Source organism: Cetorhinus maximus, chromosome 14 (assembly GCF_964194155.1).
Source record: "Cetorhinus maximus chromosome 14, sCetMax3.hap1.1, whole genome shotgun sequence".
Lineage (NCBI taxonomy): Eukaryota > Metazoa > Chordata > Chondrichthyes > Lamniformes > Cetorhinidae > Cetorhinus > Cetorhinus maximus.
In genome coordinates this window covers 98208300-98231287 of record NC_135892.1, presented here as the reverse complement: position 1 = coordinate 98231287, position 22988 = coordinate 98208300, and the positions used below count along the sequence as shown (strand labels likewise).

At 44.2% G+C, this 22988-nt stretch overlaps 3 protein-coding genes across 4 annotated transcripts in view; 1 reads left to right on the top strand and 2 right to left on the bottom strand.

Moving 5' to 3' along the window:
* Positions 1–3598, bottom strand: part of slc30a6 (solute carrier family 30 member 6) — a 148721-nt gene extending 145123 nt beyond the window's left edge. The window contains exon 1 of the mRNA XM_078557300.1: positions 3380–3598. Within this exon, the coding sequence (XP_078413426.1) occupies positions 3380–3560 (181 nt within the window). The 5' untranslated portion in view covers positions 3561–3598. The remainder of the gene's footprint in view (positions 1–3379) is intronic.
* Positions 3599–4388: 790 nt separating this feature from the next.
* On the top strand, positions 4389–15050 carry LOC144689860 (protein CEBPZOS-like). 2 transcript variants are annotated; one of them, XM_078557309.1, is made up of 5 exons: positions 4389–4494; positions 8535–8653; positions 13640–13684; positions 14232–14321; positions 14451–15050. In XM_078557309.1, the coding sequence occupies exons 2-4, from the start codon at positions 8551–8553 to the stop codon at positions 14315–14317; spliced, it is 234 nt and encodes a 77-aa protein (XP_078413435.1). In that variant the 5' UTR covers positions 4389–4494; positions 8535–8550; the 3' UTR covers positions 14318–14321; positions 14451–15050. The 2 variants fall into 2 exon arrangements, with proteins under 2 accessions (XP_078413435.1, XP_078413434.1); XM_078557308.1 differs by lacking the exon at positions 4389–4494 and adding an exon at positions 7973–8423.
* Positions 14214–22988, bottom strand: part of cebpz (CCAAT enhancer binding protein zeta) — a 32310-nt gene continuing 23535 nt past the window's right edge. The window contains exons 10-17 of the mRNA XM_078557298.1: positions 22652–22752; positions 22367–22427; positions 18182–18372; positions 17848–17871; positions 17631–17717; positions 15270–15328; positions 14866–14947; positions 14214–14551 (exon numbers count right to left, since the gene is read on the bottom strand). Coding sequence (XP_078413424.1) covers positions 14409–14551; positions 14866–14947; positions 15270–15328; positions 17631–17717; positions 17848–17871; positions 18182–18372; positions 22367–22427; positions 22652–22752 — 748 coding nt within the window. The 3' untranslated portion in view covers positions 14214–14408. The remainder of the gene's footprint in view (positions 14552–14865; positions 14948–15269; positions 15329–17630; positions 17718–17847; positions 17872–18181; positions 18373–22366; positions 22428–22651; positions 22753–22988) is intronic.

Sequence of the window (22988 nt, the reverse complement as noted above, 5' to 3'; positions counted from 1 at the left end):
ACTGCATGAAAGCAGTAATATGGTGGTGTCCCAATGTTTGCTTGATAGTCTTCTTTATAAACCCTGGTGCTTTCACTCAGTGGTGGTGTCTTTACTAATGTAGATGCCACAATGTGAAACATTGTATCTAGTCATACCAAGACAATGACACAGATTATTCACTGCAGATCACATATTTGTGGCAAATTCTTGAGTTTATAAAAGATTTATTTTATAAAATCAGTTTCTGCAGCTCTTCCAATGTCTAAACAGTTGCATAGCGAATAGCTGTGCATTGCAGCCTAAAGTGATCCCAGATTTAATCTTCAGTCTGTGCTGTTAGTTGTGGTGTGACAATTTTATTCAGTCTACAACTCACTCCTTACTTCTGCAACTTCACCCAGCCCTGTGTCTCAGTTCACAACATTACTTTTCCAATTCCAACCTGTATACAAGAGCACAAGAAATAGGAGCAGGAATAGACCATATGGCCAGTCAAGCCTGCTCCACTATTCAATACGATCATGGCTGACCTTGCATTTCCCATTTCACTACACCTGCTTCACAGTTTACCCAAGGAACAGTGAAAATTTATACCTAATTTTCTGCTGAATAAGAACCTAAATGCAACTCCCCAGACTGTTTTAATGCAAGATCTATAGAAGTCTATGGAACAACTGGCCAACTTTCAGCCTATTGTACCTGAGCCGGCCCTTTGCTAGAGCAATCCAAAACTCATGTCACGGTCCTGCACTCTCTCCATGGGATTTCATTTTCCTCTTCTTCAAATATTTACCTGGTTTTCATTAAAAGGATGCAATAATCTCTACAGCAAAGCATTCCATGAAAGCACAGCCACTCACGGCTAAAGGAGAAATGTTCATCCCATTAGTCTGGTTCGCGTTCAAACTAAGATCATAAAAGCAAAGAACAGTATGCTAACCCAGTTCATCATCCAGCTTCCAACATTCTCAGGTTGTGCAGTCATCATCCTTTGATCTTTGATTGAGGACTGCCAAATTAGTTTCAAACTATGGGCGGCTTGGTGAGAACTTTTTGCATCAATCCATCAATTTGTCCCTTGGTTGTAATGGCAGTATGTTAACCAACTGATAAACCTTGCTAGATCACTGGTTAAGTCTCAACTGGAATACTATGTCCAATTCAGGGAACTACACTTTAGGATTACAAAGCCTTGCAGGGGGCAGGGGGTGGGTGCTGCAGAGGTGATTTGCTAAAATGAAAGCAGGGACGGGGAGCTACAATTATGGAGAGATTAGTGAAGCTGAGATTATTCTCATTAGACTAGAGAAGTTTATGGAGAGATTTAATAGAGTTGTTCATCATTGTGAAGGGTTTTGACAAAATAAATGAAGAGAAACTGTTTCCAGGAGGATTGGTAATCAGGAGATACAAATTCAAGATAATATGCTAGGTATCTAGTTGTTCGTCAGGATCCTTCCATCTACATAAGATGATGGACATGCAGCAAATCAAATGTTAGGGATGAGGTAGGTTCATAAGGTGCTGATGGGCAAAGAGACAAACTGCTGCATGTGAAATGATTACCAAGTGTTGCCGTGCATTGTTGGTTTCAGTGTTGGTGCCTGTTGCCAAGCTGCTGTAGCCACTGACGATCAGTGGTCATGGTGGCACATGCTGGTCCAAAAGCAATGCTGCCATTTCTCTCTGTTGTTGGCTAGTGTCTCCCAGGCAAAAATCAACGTTTAGGGAATTCATGTCATGCTCGCAAGCATCCTTGAAGCAGAGCTTTGGGTGTCTTACTGGTCTTCTGGCTTCGGCTGCCTCACCATACAGAAAATCCTCGAGTAGCTATCAGTCTTGTAGCCTGCAAACGAGCACTAGCCAGCAAAGTTGCCTCTGCTTGATGAATGCCAACATGCTTGGGAGATTTCCCTTGGACAGGACTGCCATATTTATGATTTTTTTCCTTCCATGAGATGCCCAGAATGCGCTGCAAACAGTGAAGATATAAGTTGTTAAGCTTCCTTTCTTGATAGCTGTATGTTGTCCAAGTTTCACAGTCATACACCAAGGTGCTGAGAACACAGGCCTCATAAACCAGCATCTTGGTCCTAAGAGTCAGCTTGTTATTATTTCATGTACGTTTGAGTTGGCCAAATGTGGTAGCTGCTTTTCCTATGTGTGTATTGAGTTGTGTCAAGAGGCACTTTGTCTGTCACCTTGGACCCAAGATAGCAGAATTTGCTAACCATTTCCAGCAAGGTCTTATTTATAATGATCAAGGGTAGAAATATCCCATAACCACAGTTTTCTTGATGCTTATAGGAAAATAGGAAATAGAACAGGAGAAGGCCATTCGGCCTTGAGTTTGCTCAGCCATTCAACTAGATCATGGCTGAAATTCTACCTCAACACCATTTTCCCACACTATCCCCATATCTCGATATCTTTCACACCTACAAATCTATTAAGCTCTGCCTTGAATACGCTCAAATGACTGAGCATCCAGAGCCCTGCAAGGTAAGAGAATTACAAAGATTCACCATCCTCTAAGTGAAGATACTGCTTCTTGTCTCAGTCCTAAATGGTCAACCTCCTATTCTGAGACTGTGTCCCCTGGGCTGAAAGAAACATCCGTCCTCCATCTGCCATGTCAAGAACAAGGTACAGGCATGGCAGAGACAATCCATGGTCTTTGTAGCCGAGTTTCTGTGAGCATTCAACATAGAGTTCTCTGATCAAGACAAGCTTTTTTTTTGTCTAGGATGGTGAAGCAGGAAAGGTAGATTGTGGGTTAGGCAGCAGTGAGGTTCGGAGAGCAGAGTCCAGTAATGCAAGGCTGCAGACGAGAAGTGGGGATCTTGGCCACAGTAGTCTCTCTTTGTACAGAGGGGATTGGGTTTGGCAGTTGGCAAACCAAGCTTGGTTTCCAAGAGGAGAGAGAAGGCTGGCAGCCTAGTGTGGGCTCAGTGTGAGGAGAGATGACGGTGGATGAGGGTGTGTGGGGAGGGTGGGGGTGGGGGGTTGTGGTGGAGGTGGGGGTGGTGGTGGTGGGGGGATGAGGAGAGCCTGGTGAGGTCAGGAGGTGGGGTTGGGGGGAGGAGAGCCTGGTGAGGAGGTGGGGTTGGGGGGAGGAGAGCCTGGTGAGGAGGTGGGGTTGGGGGGAGGAGAGCCTGGTGGTGAGGAGGAGGAGGAGGGGAGGGGGAGAGAGAGCGTGATGTTGTGGGGAGAGAGCCTGATGATTTGGGTGGGGTGGGTGATGGGGGGGGCACAGAAGACCACCAACCACCCCCCCCTCACTCCTACCAACCATGCCCACAACCACCCCCCTCCTACCACTCACCCCCACCCCCCCCTTACCAACCGCTCCCCCTCCCCCCTACCAACCGCTCCCCCTCCCCATGCTCCCTCTCACCTTCCCCTTCCTTCACATTCACCACGTCCACCGCCACCATATCCGGCTTGTCCAGGCCGATGGCGAATGGAGAGATCTTCCTCTCGGTCACCCCCGAGGGCACCACATCGGGTTTGGGCCCGAATTTGCGGGGGTAATAATCCCCGCTCAGGTACCGAGACGTGTCTTCCGCCATCTTCATCCACCGGGTTTGATCCGCCCCGCTCCCCCCCCCCCCCCCCAACAGCCGGCTTAAAGCTGGACCACCCCTCAACTCACAATAAACAAGAAAGATCCATGGATACAGCAGATAAACATTTCATTTACACTAAATCCATCTTACCGAAATATGATGTTTTTTTTTCCTTCATCTCTTAAAATTGAATTATGATCCGTAGATGGAAAATACACGAGAAGCCTTTTATTTAATATTTAAGCCTTTTATGCTAAAAGAACGGGAGTGTTCAACTAACTTGTAACTGATAACCATCGAATTGTGTTCGTGTTTGCCGAAGGATCTTCAGCTTGGAAATGCGGAGCCTGAGAGGAGATGGTGCCGGGTGTCAGGCGGTAAATGGGAACGGTTCACGTTTAAATGAGATAAAAACATCTTGTTTAAATGACACTGGGTCAAACATACATCAGCTCAAACTAACGCAAGACACGTTGTAGGACTGATATCAGGATGCTGGCATGGTCAACAAAGATTGATTTAGAAGGCAGCGGGCTGCCATGGAGAGATCTGGAGGCAAATCTCCGTATCCTGGGTATGTTGATGAAGCTTTTCCCTGCTGCACTGGGGGCGGCAGGGGGGGATCTGCAGGGGCCTTTTTCAGGGTGGGTGAAGTAAAATGGGACGAATGGGGCTTCATTGTTGGTAAGATCTTTGTTAAAAGGTCACTAGCCTAACTCGTGATTTTTTTTCCTGAGCTCTAATCCAGGACCAGATACACCGATTGAGAAAGTGAAGGCAGGTCTGACAAAAGGGCTCTCTGAGGGGAGGCTGGGGTTTGGCAGCACAGGGGGGATTCGAAATAGTGCAAACGCGCACCTTCCAACTGTCTACGGTGTCCCGCGCGGGAGTGACGTGCGCGCAGACTCAGTATCGGCTTCGCCTGCTGGGATGACCCTGCAAGGTGAGAGCTTGTGAATTGCTGCACGTCATTAAAATAACCGGAACCGGGGGCGTGGGGGGGGGGGGGGGCGCGTGCCAGGACAACATCCCGGGCTTTGGGTATTCCGGGGTCTATTGTGTCTCAGATCGGGTACTGGGAATCCAGTGTCTCTGGGTACAGGCAGGGTACTGGGAATCCAGTATCTCTGAGTACAGGCAGGTACTGGGAATCCAGTATCTCTGAGTACAGGCAGGTACTGGGAATCCAGTGTCTCTGGGTACAGGCAGGTACTGAGAATCCAGTGTCTCTGGGTACAGGCAGGTACTGGGAATCCAGTGTCTCTGGGTACAGGCAGGTACTAGGAATCCAGCGTCTCTGGGTACAGGCAGGTACTGGGAATCCAGTGTCTCTGAGTACAGGCAGGTACTGAGAATCCAGTGTCTCTGGGTACAGGCAGGTACTGAGAATCCAGTGTCTCTGAGTACAGGCAGGTACTGGGAATCCAGTGTCTCTGAGTACAGGCAGGTACTGGGAATCCAGTGTCTCTGAGTACAGGCAGGCACTGGGAATCCTCTCTCCTCCCCCCCCCCCCCTCCCCACCTTAAACCAGCTTATATTTCACCCCTCTCCTATTTTTACTTAGTTCTGTTGAAGGGTCACATGAGGAGTCGAAACGTCAACTTTGTTCTTCTCCGCCGATGCTGCCAGACCTGCTGAGTTTTTCCAGGTATTTCTGTTTTTGTCTGGGAATCCAATGTCTCTGGGTACAGGCAGGAACTGAGAATCCAGCGTTTCTGGGTACAGGCAGGTACTGGGAATCCAGTGTCTCTGAGTACAGGCAGGTACTGAGAATCCAGTGTCTCTGAGTACAGGCAGGTACTGAGTATCCAGTATCTCTGGGTACAGGCAGGTACTGAGAATCCAGTGTCTCTGAGTACAGGCAGGTACTGAGAATCCAGTGTCTCTGAGTACAGGCAGGTACTGAGAATCCAGTATCTCTGGGTACAGGCAGGTACTGAGAATCCAGTGTCTCTGGGTGCAGGCAGGTACTGAGAATCCAGTGTCTCTGGGTACAGGAAGGGTGCTGAGGATTCAGAATCTCTGGTTACAGTCAAGATATCGAAAGTTCAGTGTTTCTGGGTACAGGCAGGGTGTTGAGGATTCAGTAACTCTGGGTACAGGCAGGGTGCTGAGGATTCAGTATCTCTGGGTACAGGCAGGGTGCTGAGGATTCAGAGTCTCTGGATACAGGCAGGGTGCTCAGGATTTAGTATATCTGCGTACAGGCAGGTACTGAGGGTTCAGATTCTCTGGATGCAGGACGGGTACTGAGGGTTCAGTATCTCTGGATACAGACTGGGAACTGAAGGTTAGAGTCTCTGGGTGCAGGCCAGGTACTGAAGATTCAATGTTTCTGGGTATGAACTGGATATTGATGGTTCAGTGAGTGGGTATAGGCCATGAATTCAGTCTTTGTGCAGGCTATAGGTGCATACTGGTTGGTTGAAAGAGATATTCAGCTTGTGGTGATGGGATGAGGATTGCCTGGCCACTGTGAGTTGAGAAGTTGGTCAGAAAGTGGGACACTAATAACTCAGTACCTAGTCATTTGTCCTTGCTTTAATGTGGTAGATAATCAGATAGAATTAGATACAGTAATAAAGTATGTTCATAATGTGCAAAATTGTTAGTCTTTTTTCTCATATTGTAGATAATGAATTTATTCTTGTGGCATTGCATTACCAGCTGCTCATTCTTTTGTAGCAACTATATGGTATACATTTGTAGATTATAACAACCAACATTTTTAATGTATCAAAATGCCAGATGCCAAGTAGGAGTTGGGAAGAGTTCTGGAGTTGTGGCTGAAAGTAGTGAAAGAAAATGTTTTTGAGGGTGCCATTGAAGGTGGTGAGGTTAAATAAGGTTTCAGATTTAGGAAGAAAATTCAGTGGAGCAGGATTGTGAATCCTTAAAGTGCTTGAGAGGGGGAAGAAACAAATAGAACACAGTTGGAAAAGCAGATTGCAAGATGACTCGGCTGCAGAGGTAGGGGTGTAGCAAGACCATGAGATCAATTCCAGAGATGTGGGGCTAGTCTTATGAGGAGAGATTGAGCAGTTTAGGCCTATACTCGATAGCGTTTAGAAGGATGAGAGGAGATCTAATTGAGGTATATAAGATGCTAAAGGGGATAGACAAAGTAGACATGGAGTGGATGTTTCCCCTTGTAGGGCATTCTAGAATGAGAGGCCATTGTTTTAGGCTAAGGGATGGTAGATTTAAATCAGAGGTAAGGAGGAATTACTTTTCTCAAAGGGTCGTGAATCTGTGGAATTCACTACCTCAGAGTGCAGTGGATGCCAGGACGCTGAATAAATTTAAGGAGGAGATAGACAGATTTTTAATTAGTAACGGGTTGAAAGATTATGGGGAGAGGGCAAGAAATTGGAGTTGAGGCCGAAATGAGATCAGCCATGATCGTATTGAATGGCGGGGCAGGCTCGAGGGGCTGAATTGCCTACTCCTGCACCTAGTTTTTATGTTCTTATGAAGAGATTTATAAATGAGCAAAGAAATTTCAATACTTCAGGAGCTAGGGAGCCAGTGTGATTAAGTGAGAAATAATCAGCTCTGGGCAGGATGTGTGTGACAAGGTTGGAGCTTGTCTTAGGGTTAGCTGAAGAGTTCGTGAGAACAGCATTGCAGAAGTCCACATTTGAAGTGAAATTTGAAGCTCAGCTCAAGTTTGAAGATGATACCATGGTTACACACTGTTGAGTTCTACTTGAGCAAGCTGATCGAGAGGAGAGCAGGAGCAGAGGCTAAGATATGAAGTTTCCGGTGGGCTGACTTCAGTGTTCTCACAGCAAAGATAGTGACTGATATTAAAATTTTCTTGAATAAGGAAAAATTTAAGAGCATTGTTGTGGGTTGAGGAGGAACTGGAACCAAGGGGAGGCTTTTTAAGTGAATTCATCATCCAGCAGGTGCGGAACATGTGTGGCTTGAGCAAGTAGGAGTTCACTATCCGGTTTTATTCAATGGGTTGTAGACGAAAAAAGCTGGAAACGTTTTAAAAGAAAATTGTTGAACAGATTGAGAGAACTGTAGGTTCTGTTGGGTGAGCACCCTCCTGTGCATCTATTTGGTGACATGTTTGCTTCTTTTAAGAAGTCACTGGTTGCTTTAGAGGATATGGAATTAAGTGTGGAGAAATTTTCAATATAATTAGCGACATTGCAAGTTACCTAAAACAGATCCCGTTCGAAAGACATCCATCAGGTAAGGCCAGGGTATAAGGAATGTTGTGTTCCTTATTAGTGTGTGTCTATGAGTGTGTGCCCTGTGATGGACTGGCATCCCGTCCTGGGTGTACCCTGCCTAGTGCCCATTGCCTGTCGGGATTGGCTCTGATTCCCCGTGACCTTGAATTGGATAAAGCGGTTCTGAAAGAGTGAGTGAGTGTTCCTTATTAATGAAAAGAATATCTATTGGGTCAAAACAGCTTTTTGATACTGAATATAGATTTGTTGAGGCATGTTCTAGTTTACCGTTTTGACTGTCAAATCATACCGAAGAAATTAAAGTTTCAGTGCTGCTTTTGGTATATTGCAGAGATTTAACCTACAGTAATCTGCTTTCGTTTTCTCTCAACTTCACCATGGAAAATTATGTTCGTTTATGGCACAGCCAAGATCGTTAAATAACTTGGACCAGCCACAGTTACTGTTGTGAATTGTCATCCGAATCACCATTAGGGAAAAGGTGTATTGCAAATGACAATTTTAAAACACCTGCATTCTCTTATACTTTGTAAGAATAAGTACATAAAACAGATTATCTCATCATTATCACATTACTGTTTTGTGGGAGCTTGATGTGAGCAAGTTGGCTGTTACACAGCCTAAATTACAAGTGACTACAATTCAAAAGTGCTTCATTGGCTGGTAAGTACTTTGAGATATCCAAAGACGTGAAAGCGACTATATGAATGCAAGCCTTTTTCGTACCTTGTAAACTACAATATCACATAAGCTGGAATCCCGTTTCTCTTTAAGAACGACATCTAGAACGATGGAACCATTAGCAAGAAGACTTTTTAAGGGAGTTTTATTCATGGAGGTTGCAGGTGTAGCTGGAGCGTACTGGCTGTTTCGTAGGATGAATGCCAGTCAAGGTAAGGATAACTGCTACATTCACCCAACATTTTCCTTCATAGTTTAACCACTGTAAAGCAGGACTGACTCACTTTTGTTCAGCTAATAATTGATTCACAGTATCTTTACAGTGCAGAAGGAGGCCATTCGGCCCATCAAGTCTGTACTGGCTCTCTGAAAGACCATTCCACTGAGTCCCACTCCCCTGCCTTATCCCTGTAAACATGCACCTTCTCTCTTTTCAGGTAGATTAATTATTTGTACTTTCTGTTAAAATATCAAGTTAAAGTACAAAGATAAATGCATTTAGAACAGGTTTGTCCAACCTTTTCGTGTGGGGGGAGGGGGGCAGGGCGGGGGGGCACGTTTTAATTTTTCTCACTCTGGGGGCCAATAAGCAAATTTTAGAAAGATAAGGTGTGACACAACATTAAACATGAATTTCAAAAAAAAAAGCTGATGTGTGAAAAGAAACAAATTGCTGAGCAAAAGAAATGTAAAAACAATAAATTCATAATTTTAAAAAAAGTAATCAATAAAGACGACCATTAGAGCGTGAAAGGGTGAGAGTGTGTCCAGCTCACTCACTCACCCTCACTCGATGTGAGTGGCTGAGAGTACATTTTGGTATTTGGGGGTGAGGAAGAGTGAGAACCCTGAGACTGGGATTGACCCAGGCGCACACGCTCACCTCCCCTCCCTCACACTCCTCTTTCTCACACACACACAACTCACCCTTCTTTCTCTCACACATACACACTCGCCCCTCTTTCTCTCACACACACACACTCGTCCCTCTTTCTCACTCACACACACACTCGCCCCTTTTTCTCTCACACACTCGTCCCTCTTTCTCTCACATACACACGCACACTCGCCCCTCTTTCTCTCATACTCGCCCCTCTCTCACATACAGACACTCGCCCCTCTTTCTCTCACATACACACACACTCGCCCCTCTTTCTCACACACACTCGCCCCTCTTTCTCTCACACACTCGCCCCTCTTTCTCTCACACACTCGCCCCTCTTTCTCTCACACACACTCGCCCCTTTCTCTCACACACACTCGCCCCTTTCTCTCACACACACTCGCCCCTCTTTCTCTCACACACACTCGCCCCTCTTTCTCTCACACACACTCGCCCCTCTTTCTCTCACACTCGCCCCTCTCTCACACACTCGCCCCTCTCTCTCACACACACTCGCCCCTTTCTCTCACATACACACGCACACTCGCCCTTCTCACATACACACACACTCGCCCTTCTTTCTCTTACACACACGCGCACACTCGCCCCTTTCTCACACACACACACCCCCACACTCGCCCCTCTTTCTCACACACTCGCTCCTCTTTCTTTCACACACTCGCCCCTCTTTCTCTCACACACACGCACTTCCACACTCGCCCCTCTTTCTCACACACTCGCTCCTCTTTCTCTCACACACACTCGCCCCTCTCTCTCACACACACATTCACCCCTCTTTCACACACACTCGCCCCTCTTTCTCACACTCACCCAACTTTCTCACACACACTCTCGCCCTTCTCTCACACACACTCGCCCCTCTTTCTCTCACACGTACACACACACTCGCCCCTCTTTCTCTCACACACGTACACACACTCGCCCCTTTCTCTCACACATACACACACACTCGCCCCTCTTTCTCTCACACACATACACATGCCCCTTTCTCTCACACATACACACACCCCTTTCTCACACACATACACACACTTGCCCCTCTTTCTCTCACACACACACTCGCCCCCTTTCTCTCAGACACTCGCCCCTTTCTCTCTCACACACACTCATCCCTTTCTCTCTCACACACTCGCGCCCCTCTTTCTCTCACACACTCCCCTCACACACACCCACACTCGCCCCCTTTCTCTCACACACACCCACACTCGCCCCCTTTCTCTCTCACACACACCCACACTCGCCCCCTCTCTCACACATACGCACACTCGCCCCTTTCTCTCACACACACACACCCACACTCGCCCCTTTCTCTCACACACACACTCGCCCCCTTTCTCTCAGACACTCGCCCCTTTCTCTCACACACACACTTGCCCCTTTCTCTCTCACACACACTCGTCCCTTTCTCTCTCACACACTCGCGCCCCTCTTTCTCTCACACACTCCCGCCCCTCTTTCTCTCACACACTCCCCTTTCTCTCACACACACCCACACTCGCCCCCTTTCTCTCTCACACACACCCACACTCGCCCCCTTTCTCTCTCTCACACACCCACACTCGCCCCCTCTCTCACACATACGCACACTCGCCCCTTTCTCTCACACACACACACCCACACTCGCCCCTTTCTCTCACACACACACCCCCACACTCGCCCCTTTCTCTCACACACCCACACTCGCCCCCCTTTCTCTCACACACACACTCGCCCCTTTCTCACACACACACACATTCGCCCTGTTCTCTCACACAAACACACTCGCCCCTTTCTCTCACACACACCCACACTCGCCCCTTTCTCACACACACTCGCCCCTTTCTCTCACACACACTCTCGCCCCTTTCTCTCTCACACACACTCTTGCCCCTTTCTCTCACACACACTCGCCCCTCTCTCACACACACTCGCCCCTCTCTCACACACACTCACCCCTCTTTCTCACACACACTCACCCCCTTTCTCACACACTCACCCCTTTCACACTCGCCCCTCTTTCTCTCACACGTACTCGCCCCTCTTTCACACGCACTCGCCCCTCTTTCTCTCACACGCACTCGCCTCTCTTTCTCTCACACGCAGTCGCCCCTCTTTCTCTCACACGCACTCGCCCCTCTTTCTCTCACATGCACTCACCCCTCTTTCTCTCACACGCACTCGCTCCTCTCTCTCACACACTCGCCCCTCTTTCTCTCTCACACACTCGCCCCTCTTTCTCTCACACACTCGCCCCTCTTTCTCTCACACACTCGCCCCTCTCTCTCACACACACTCGCCCCCTTTCTCTCACAGACACACCCCCCCCACACTCGCCCCTTTCTCTCACACACACTCGCCCCTCTTTCTCTCACACACACACTCACCCATCTTTCTCTCACACACACACACTCGCCCCCTTTCTCTCACACACACTCGCCCCTTTCTCTCACACTCCCGTTTCTCTCACACACCCACACTCGCCCCTTTCTCTCTCACACCCACACTCGCCCCTTTCTCATACACACACACACTCGCCCCTCTTTCTCTCTCACACACTCCCCCCGTTTCTCTCACACACACACACTCCCCCCGTTTCACACACCCATACTCGCCTCTCTTTCTCTCTCACATACACCCACTCGCCCCTTTCTCTCACCCACTCGCCCCTTTCTCCCACATACACACTCACCCCTTTCTCCCACATACACACTCGCCCCTTTCTCCCACATACACACACTCACCCCTTTCTCCCACATACACACACTCACCCCTTTCTCCCACATACACACACTCACCCCTTTCTCCCACATACACACACTCACCCCTTTCTCCCACATACACACACTCACCCCTTTCTCCCACATACACACACTCGCTCCTTTCTCTCACACTCGCCCCTTTCTCTCACACTCTCGCCCCTCTCTCAAACTCACCCGTCTCTCTCACACACTCTCCCCTCTCCCTCTCACACGCACCCTTTTCTCACATACACCTTTCTCTCCCTCACACAAACACACAACCTCTTTCTCTCACACACACTCACCCCTCTTTCTCACACACAGATACCCTCCCTCACCAGATCGGCAGGGTGGTTGAGGGTGGGTAGGTGCGCTGAGAGCTCGAGAGACTAGGAGCGAAGCCTGAGGCTTAGCGGTGCCCGCCAAGAGCTGGGTGAAAGTGGCTGGAGTGACTAGGAGCCTGTTAGCAGCAAACGCGGGAAAGGACCTGTCTGATTGGAGGAGCAGCCCCTGAATAAATCTTCAACCTCACTGACCCATCTGACTGGCTTTCTGAACAATCACCCCAGTGGCCACATTGAGGGGTTTCATGGGCCACAAACCGGCCTGGGGTTGGGCAAGCCTGAATCATTCGGGCCATCATGTCTGTGCTGGCCCTCTGAAGGTGCAATGCAACTAGTGCCACTCCATGCCCTTTCCCCGTAGCCCAGCAAATTTTTCCTTTTCAGATAATAATCCAATTCCCTCTTGAATGCCTCAATCGAACCTGCCTCCACCACTATCTCAGGCAGGACATTCCAGATCCTAACCACTCACTGTGAGAAAAAGTTTTTCCTCATGGTGCCATCGTTTCTTTATCAATTACCTTAAATCTGTGCCCTCTGTTTCTCAATCCCTCCATCAATGGGAACAGTTTCTCCTTGTCTACTCTGTCCAGACCCCTCATGATTTTGCACACCGCTATCAAATTTCTTCTCAGTCTTCTCTTCTCCAAGAACAGTCCCAACTTGATTTCATGTTAGAACTATTAACACCCTGCTCCTTCCCAGCTGTAGAAGTTTTCATTCTATGTTTCGTGAAAATTTAACATTCAGATCTGACAACTTTGTTTTATGTATCCCCTAAAAACAAGGAAGGGTTCCATAGAATCAGAGAATTGTTATAGCACAGGACACCATTTGCCCCTCATGTTTGCACCAGCTGTGCATTCTTCCTTTTCAGATAACAGTCTAATTCCCTTATTGAATGCTTCAATTGAACCTGACTCCATCACACACTCAGGCAGTGCATTCCAGACTTTAACCAGTTGCTATGTGAAATTTTTTTCTTAGTGTCACTTTTGCTACTTTTACCAATTACTTGAAATCTGTGTCCTCTTGTTCTCAATCCTTTCATGAGTGGGAATAGTTTCTCCCTATCTACTCTGTCTAGACCCCTCATAATTTTGAATACCTCTATCAAATCTATTTTCCAAAGGCAAGTTAAAAGCTTTTGCTCTTGGTTGACTATTTGTACAATATTTCATCTCAGCTGCACTTTGCTTTAAACCGCACTGACTTCCTTTTTTTCCCCCCCAGAGTTCAGACATACAGTAAATAGAAGGTTTCCTTCCATTTTAGAAGGTGAGTACTGTCCTATTTGTTCAGACCAGGTTAGAAAGATGAATTTGTGCTGTAAAATTGTAAATGTTTTGAAAGTTTCGAAAGCAACTCTTCAATCCAGTTATAAATCACTCAAATTCAGTTGAATTTATAAAGCTAGACTTAAACAGCATGTACTTATGGAGAGCAAAACACAAATAACCAAGATAAATTGGAAAAATATGTCAATCTCTATGAAGAACAAACACAGCTTAGTTTTGGTATGAATGGTGATGTGCTTGAACTTCTAGCTATCGACTTTTCTAATGTGCTTTACAATTAGCACTTGCAGGATGTTTGAATAATTGATGTACTGCCGTCTTCTTCTTCACACATATAACCATGTTCTTCCACTTGCCTCTTTTTTTGAAAAAGAAAGTTTTTTTTAAAAAACACTTTAGCCGTTAAAGATGGAGAAGGCAGTGCAGGACAGAGGAATTTTTTCTGATGCTAGGTGATTTAAAGACCAAAAATACTCAGACATCCATTTTATAATTTGATTCAAAATAAATTTCTTTACAATTTTCAGTTTATTATAAATCCAATGAATGGGCAGGAGTTTATGGAATTCGAGAACAGGATCAGGAAACCTGGTCCAACAAACATAACCAGTAAATATGTAAGTACAAAGTTTAAATATATAAAAGTTGACTTGGGAGGGAGGTAAGGAACAATGTTTTACAACAGCTGTTTTCGTAAACACTGTTCATCTCTTCTTGTTTAAAAATCTTTTCTGTTTATTTTGCAGTTTCTTGGCCTTGAATTTCTTCTTCTGCTTACGTAGTGTTTGGGCATCTTTGCCTCTGATCCAAGCATCACGATCAGATTCCCACTGTAGCTGCTTCACACCTGGGGAAATAACATGTTTGAAACTCAGTAGTGAGCCACCGTTAAAATTCCAAATGGCGAAGCTTCTACAATGGATAAATCTACATCGTTAGTACCTAGCCAATGGGAGAATGTGATATCTTGACAGAATAATTAAGATCAAAAGGATGGAATCAGATTTTCACGGATGTAAATAAAATCTTTTCAACGTGTTATACTGAAGATTTCAAAAATGGAGAGAACAACTTTTGTATGCTTAAGTCAAAAATTGCAAGTTATTACTATTGACGCAAAGTACTTCGCTTTTTCTCTTTATACTGATAGCAGTTACTTACTTGCTTTATCTTTGTTTGCCATTGCATTTATGCCAATGTTGTCAAACTTTGATCCAGCATTTTCATCCAGCAGATAGCCAAACTGTAAAGGGACAAAATAAGTTTATTTAAAGCACTGCAAAAACCCATTGCAACAAAATAATTTTTCACCCCTGCTTCATTAAATGGCACCAATTATTTCTTGACCTTGCATATTTCGATTTAACTGCACTTTGACTTTCTTGAGTTCTAAATAACTTACAAGAATACTCACACTTCTTGGAAGATTGCTGATTACAAAGCAATGGAGCAATTTACACATGCATATTAAATAATTGCCTGAACTACAGTCAAGTGTAGCAGGACTGTTATAATCTAACAATGTCATCTTAAATAATTTATGAAAAGGACAGTGTACTACTCACCTCTTCTGCAGCAGCAAACATGGCAGAGTCATCCTTAAAACCCTTTTTCTGTTTCTTTCCTGCAACAATGCGTACATTTTAGGATATTTAAAAAGTAACCAACCACTCAATAAAAACCATCTTCAGCTTCAGTTACAGAAATGCACATAACAATCCAATGCACCTAAAACTCCCAAATCCCAAAAATTTCCTTTAAGTTTCTTATTTACACTGCATGGAACTGAAAGATCATACAAACCAATTTTGCATTTCCATGCTAGTGATAGCAAATAGGACAAAGTAATGAGATGTACGAGGTCAAACAAATAAAATATGCAAACTTTGGACTACTTGCGTCAATTCATAAAAGTCACCACTTCTCCCACTTGCTCTGATATAAGGGCTAATATAATCCAAAAACATGTATTTACAAATATAGAGGCCCAATATGGTTATTTTTTTCTTCCAGTTATTGGATGTAAGAAAACCAAGCAAGCCAATATTAAGAAAATGAGTGACTGTTTCAATCACTATTGAGAGAATTTTGACATTTTGTTGCCCCAACCTCTTCCAAAGGTGATGAATCATGATGACATATGGTTCTATAGAAGTAACTCAGTTATGTTACTCAAAATGCAATATTCCTTTTAAAAGTTGAAATGTTGAGTGTCAGTCAGATATCCCCATTTCGGCTGAATATAACCCAATCCTCACCCAGAATAATACTCTTCCAACACCAACTGCATGGCAATCAGAGAATTGGCCCCACCAACCTCATCCTAACCTGGGAGTGCAAAGATCATTTTTTCTTACATAAGTGTCTCCCTCAGTAGATTGACTAATTAATCACTGACTAGAGAATCTAAGATTTCCCTTCTTGCTCAAAGTCAAAGCATATAGTAAATTCAGCAAGCTGTGGTTAACACTTTCCCAAGATAGAAACAGACTTTGAAAAAGCAGAACAATTATGGGACGTGACTGAAGAAACTGTAAAAAACAGTGGGCTGAATCTTCTGGCTGATGTGCAGGTGGCGGAGCCCACCTGTCAGCGCTTAAAATGTCGTGCGAGCTTCCTGACGTCAGCGCGTGGCATCGCGATGTCTAGGTCAGCGGACGCGCTATGCAGCGCGACGCGCGCCCGCCATTAATTAAAGGCCTTGTTAAGGCCATTAAGTCACCAATTGACCAGGATTTTGAGGGGCCCGTGTGAACTTCGGCTTGGCGTACAGGCCCAACAGGCAGGCGGGTAAGTGAGTTTTTAAACAAACCTCATCCAGTGGCGGGATGAGGTTTGATTTCGGATTTTAAAAAGTTAAAAGTTTTTGTGTACTTCATTAACATGTCCCATCTCGTGTGACATTTTCACATGAGGGGGACATGTTAATGATTTTTTTTATTTTTAATGTTTCACAGCCTTTCAGCATTCTCCCTGAGGCAGCACTTAGCCTCAGGGAGATGTGCGCTCTTTCATGCGCATGCGTGCGAAAGAGAGCACTCGCAGTTGGGGAATCCCCCCCGTCCGCACAGGGAGCACATGGCGCTTCCCGTCAGGCGGCACACTGAGTGGGCCTTAATTGGCCCGCCCAAGTAAAATGGCAGCGGGGCCCGTTTCGGCGGCGATCAGCTGCCCGCCTGCCGCCGAGTCGGTCGGGCCTGCCTGCCCATCAAGGGCAAAATTCTGCCCAGTTTGTGAGCAGGCTTTTGAAGGGTGGCAATGGTAAGAAACGCTCTAAATGGTAGGGTGCAGGCAGCTGAAGACTCTCACAATAGTTGAATGGGAGGATGCATAGTATGCACTGCCACATAGAATTAGGAGCTTGTAGAAGTGTGTGGTGAAGTCCTGGAATGATTCATAAAAGGTCAAGATTTTGAATCATGCTGTAAGAAGGTAGAAACAAATAATAGGGAAATGAGATACAAGTGTAATACAAGATGCAGCTACTGGAATTTATCAGTTAAAGTTTATATAGGATAGAGCATTGGAAGCGGGCAAGCAGAGGTTGGAGAAGCCAAAACTGGAAGCAACAAAGACTTGAATGTGAATATTAGGGCATTGTAGTGACTTAGCTCAATTAGCCATAAGAACATCAGCACTACTTGATTAGGGAACTATAATCAGCCATGATTCACACTTCAGATTGTTATCCAGTGACTCCTGATGCCTCCACACGGACATGTTGACACACTGTCAGGCTGCATGGATAAATAATATCTTGACATTGGTGAAAGCATAATTTGTAATTCAGGAGAAGTGAAATTAGTGAGAGTAAAAATCCCAGCGATGTTCTTCCAACTTAGAATAACCCTAAAGATACAATTTTTTTACAAAGCAGACCAGTTAAACATATAGAATGCTAATAAATTCCAAAAGTTATTTTGTACCTGTAACAAATTTGGCAAAATCCAAGTCTTCTCCTTTTTTCCTTTTACCAGACTTGTTATTTTTCTTGATTGCTGCACTGTCAACCTCTGTATATTAACACGAAAAAGTATCATGCAAGAGTACTTCTGGTTAAATGATTTGCACTGTATTAAAATCTCAATGTGGTTACTGATTATAGATTTGTGCAAACAACAGGAAGTTTGAAAATGCAGTTACCTTCAAATGCTTCATCATCAAGATCTGAAAATAGAACCGGTGTTTAGTGTGTATTCTCATCTACTCGTTAATTTTCATTTATTTACTTATTACCTGACAAACTCACTAAACATATTAAGCACTTATGCAAATATTTACTGTCCAGTAAATAGTTAAGAGAAGGTACATGAAGTTGAGTACCATCAGATACAAGTACATGGTTTATATTAAGATTTTAATAAATACTTTACATAGCTTTTCTGTGGAGTTCATCTCACTGATATCAGGTTAAAAAAAGTACCTATGCTGTAAATTAAGTTTTACTATGCAATATTACAGCATGTATGGATAGTACCTTGTGTCTCATCTGGTTCATCCATGAACACACCACCTTCTTCTCCAATCACTTCCCCAAAATCTTCCTCATCCAAGCTTCCTAATGATACTTCTTCATCATCCAAACCATCCATATCTTCATCATCTAGATCTGAATTGGCTTGTTCCTCAAGTCCTTTTGCATCTTTTGATGATTTCTGTTTCATATTACTATGAAAATAGTGGACATTTGTTTTTACAAGTTAGTAGCATCTTATTTTCTGCCATTTCCCAACAATAAGAACTGCATTCCCTCTCTTTAAGAAAACACATCTCAATATGTCATTGTATTCTGCTATCATGCCACCAATTTTTCCCTTATCCCAACGATACTCAACTTGCTTCCTCATTTCTGTGTTGTGGATACAGTGTCTTCTCAGGCAATGAGAAATTTAAAATTCATTTGATTAGCAAGTTAGGTAAAATAATAGATGAAATTAAACAGAACTGAAGTGACTTTTAAATGATAAAGTTACAGTTACTAAATATATAAACCCAGCCTTCATAAAAATAGAAATTCAGTGGGAATACTGCTAATGTAAGCAAGGAGGAAAATAGATATATAATAGGTCAATTGGACAATATTGATTGCATTCACAAAGATTAAGTCAACAGAAATTTAAGCAGAGAACAGCATTAACTGTTGCATTAGCCATTATAGAGTCCCATACTGCAAAACTGACATGCAGACCTCTAATGGCAAATGATCATTATTTCTCATCCCTCATCAAGCGTTTTCCACTGAAATTAAAACATTTTCATTTAATTGTGTACGATCAACAAATCATTATTCTTTACATTTCTCTTGCAAAAAAAAATTCAGATTTGGTATTGAAGTGATGCAAGAAACTGCTGTTATAAATCTTAATGCTTTCATGAATATTTTACATGATTTTATGGATTTATGAAATTCTGGTTAAATTAAATTGCAGTGAAAATATTTTATGTTATAACGCAGCTTTAGGATTAAAGGTTAAAATGCTTTGAAATTAATGCTTTATCATATCAAAACTAAGCTGCCAAGGAATTTTGCTTTCATCCTAATAGTTGTGTTATAAATTGCCTAATCCAGAGTTATCATAAACTCAATTACTTCAGCTATCCAAATGGCACTTTTTCATGTAATGGAAGATCTTTAAAATGCCTTTTTAAATAAGTTCAAACTAGTAAAAAGAAAACTGACAAGCTTGTTACGGTTGAAGGATACTTAAATACATATAAATTCCTCCATCCAGCAAGATTCTACAGTTCTGCCCCCCACCACAACAATCTATAGTTCCTATATTGCAGCATTCACTTATTTTTTTAATGCTTCCAATGCTTTTGCCTTCATTATTATACCTTGTAGTCTGTAACATTTAACTGTGCCCAACAGGTTGATGTGATATGCGGGTGTAGAGTTTAGTGTGCAAGTTTGCTTCTCATTTTCAGCCTACGCTGTTGGCTAGCAGCAATGCAAAAAAGCCAAATGTGAAAGTCTCTCCCTGTCAGTACACAGCCCCTCCATTGGCAAGTCCTCAGCTGTGCCTCTTCATGGTGACACACGGAAACTGGGGTCCCTCATGGACCCATGCTAAAGCTTCAGAGGAACTCGTAGAAGCTTTGGTCCCCAGACATGCAGTGTGCAGACCCATCAGCATATGGTCACACCCTGGTACCTTCTTCCCAGTAAAACAATGAGTCCCCTTTAATATCTAACAATCAAACCACCCAGACTTCCTGTCAGGCAGACTTTAAAACAAGTCATACAACCCCCTTCATTTCACCTTAAAGACACAATCCCAAAACATAACAGGAATGAAATATAAAGGTAGGGGAGTTTTACTACAGCTGTACAAGCCCTTGGTGAGACATCTGGAGTAGTGTGTGCAGTTTTGGTCTCTATTTTAAAAAACATACAGTTGCTTTAGATGCAGTTCAAAGAAGGTTCATTGGACTTATTCCTGGCATGAAGGGGTTGTCTTCTGAAGAAAGATTGAACAGGTTAGGCCTATAGGGTGGATACCCAGAGGATGTTTCCTCTTATGGGAGAAGATTAAAACTAGGGGACAGAGTTTAAAAATAAGAGGTCTCCCTTTTAATAATGAGATAAGGAGAATTCTTTCTCCCAAAGAGTCGTTAGAGTGTGGAATTCTCTTCCCTAGAAAATAGTGGAGGCTGGGTCTTTAAATTTATTCAAGGCTGAGTTAGACAGATTTTGTTTGACAAGGGAGTCAAGGGTTATGAGGGGCAGGCAAGAAAGTGGAGCTGAGACAATAAACAGATCAGCTATGATCTTATTGAATGGTGGAGCAGGCTCAAAAGCCCAAATAGCCTACTCCTGCTCCTATGTTCCTATAACATCTTATAAGTCTCAATGGTAATAATATCCAGCTCTGCCATAATAGGCAGGTTTTCTATGGTGTCTGAGCTTCCTCAGTGACAGTGTTCTCCCTAGAGTACAACTCAAGGTCCTGTTCCGCCCATCTTTCCAAGTGTTTACTGCAGTCAGTGACAACTCCATTGCCTTTGTTTACAATAGAGCAGTTTTCTGATGGACCTGTTGCCTTTTGTAATAGTTCATACATGCCCCTACCATCACCTGTAAAGAAGGACATCTGGATATTCTGGCACAGTTGTAACCAGTTGGTGTACCGCATAGCAATCTGTTGGACTTGACTGTAAGTGGCTCTTAGTGCATTGAGTCTTCTCGCTCAGATCTCTCTTGTAATTTATGAGAGCGGACTGATGGCTTCAGTGACAGGCTCCATCACAGTCATGTCAGCCTCGAACCAGTCAGCTTTTTTCGACTTTTTTCCCCATATGTTGAGAGTGTGGTATTGTAGATGGTATCTCAAAGTATGTTCCATTTTGCCTCTGCACTCTGTGTGCCTTTTCAATTGGGTTGAAGAATTGTTGCTTTTTATCTGGGTGGGCAGTATGGCTGACATTGATACAAAGACAGCATTTTTGCTTTGAATGAAAAAGCTTCAAGGATTAAATCCTAACCCTGTTGCAAAAAGTGATCTGTATCATAGCGCTGTGGTAGCTTGAGTTAAGAATGTTGTTCATCTGATGATGATCAGATCCAGCTGGTGCCAATGCCCTCCTGATCTTCTGAGGGAAGATGTTAGTTACTCAAAGCTCATGGTAACAGCAAAGCTCAAGTAGTCTCTGTCCTTCATATTTGTCTTTTCCAGGTCATGACGTCCAACGCAGGAAGACCATGTCTCATGGTCTGCACTCACTCCTGCGTTTAATCCTGACTGGAGGATTTCAAATTATTGGCGGGAAGGCCAATGGTCAATAATTCCATCCTGCCACCTTTTGAGGCCCTAAAGTGGTCAACTAATGACCATTTAGGGGCCTCATCCCACTACTGCTGGTATTAACACAGCTGCAGGCAGGCCTGTTGCCATGCAGGGTGCATGGCAGTTAAAACTGTGTCCAGCTTGTCACCTCCAGAGGTAGGGGAGGTGGGGGGTACGTCTCTCGATCAAAGACACAGTGTCTGCTGCGAGCCATCCCTCTGCCCTTGCTGTCAACCTCTCCCGCACCCTTCCATTACTTAACTGTGGCCTGGGTCGCTCAGTGACCCTGGGACTCTGGTAGGTGTTTTTTCCTGCAGCAGCCACTGCTTCCCCTGTGGCACTGCTGAGCACAAGAGCTGCAGGCTTCAGATTGGCTGGCAGCTCTTGGTAGGTGAGACTTCTGCCCCCGGGGTTTTGATTCCAGAGTAAGGCCAGCCAGTGGCCTCGCCACTGTCTGATTGACTTGTGGTTTGGCAGGCTTTCCTGAAAAGAGGCAATATGGGTCTTTCACTGGCTCTCCAGCTGGCAGCCGAGATCCCCAACAGCTCATTAGGATTCTGCTCTTCACTCATACGTTCTGTCTCCCTCCTACCTGTCAACCCATTTAAAACCCAAACACACAGTCATTTTTGCTAATAATCTCTTGTGAAAGACCTTATCAAATGTCTCTAGAAGTCCAAATATACAGCATCCTGGTATACGAAGCACGTCCTGAACTTAGGGCTTAGAATCATTTTGTCAAAATAGATAGGCAATACCTCCGTTTACATCAGAATAATGGACTAAAACACTGAGCACACAGAAGAGTAATCTCCTCTCCTTAAAAACAGGTGGCATTTTTTTTAGCTGAAATTGTACAATAGAATAAACCTTACCTAGCAAAATCTAAACTGTCATCAATTAATGTTTCAAAAGATTTATCTCCTTCATAGATATCTGAAATGATAAAATGTATAAATGTACAAGATGAACACAATGTTTCATACTTCACTTACATTACAGTGAAACATATAACAGTACATTAATCATTTTGACAAGAGGAGCTATTGATGACAGACATTGCCTGCCACCATTATTCTACAGATTCCTTTAGGCAAAATTCTATTCTTCAACTGCACACCTTCAAGATATATTTAAATATCTGGCTTAATAATGCTTACCAAGCAGCTGCTCAAACTCATCATCATCCACATCTTCCATGGCTTCGTCAGCTCCTCGGAATCTTTGTAGTTTCTGGGATGCTTTAAGTCTTTTGTAATATCTGAATAAAGTTAAAATACAATAGATAATTAGACACTGCAGACATCACAACTGTTGATGTTGAAGTTTCTTTGGTTCTGTTGCCATTGGAATCAAAGAATTCAGATTCAAAACTGACCGTGACCTATGGTGGGATTTTCCACACCTGCCCGTCGCCGCAATCTTCCGGTCCCGCCACAAGTCAATGGACTTCTGGCTGGGTCACCGCTTTGCCTGCAGCGGGTCCCGCCCGCGACG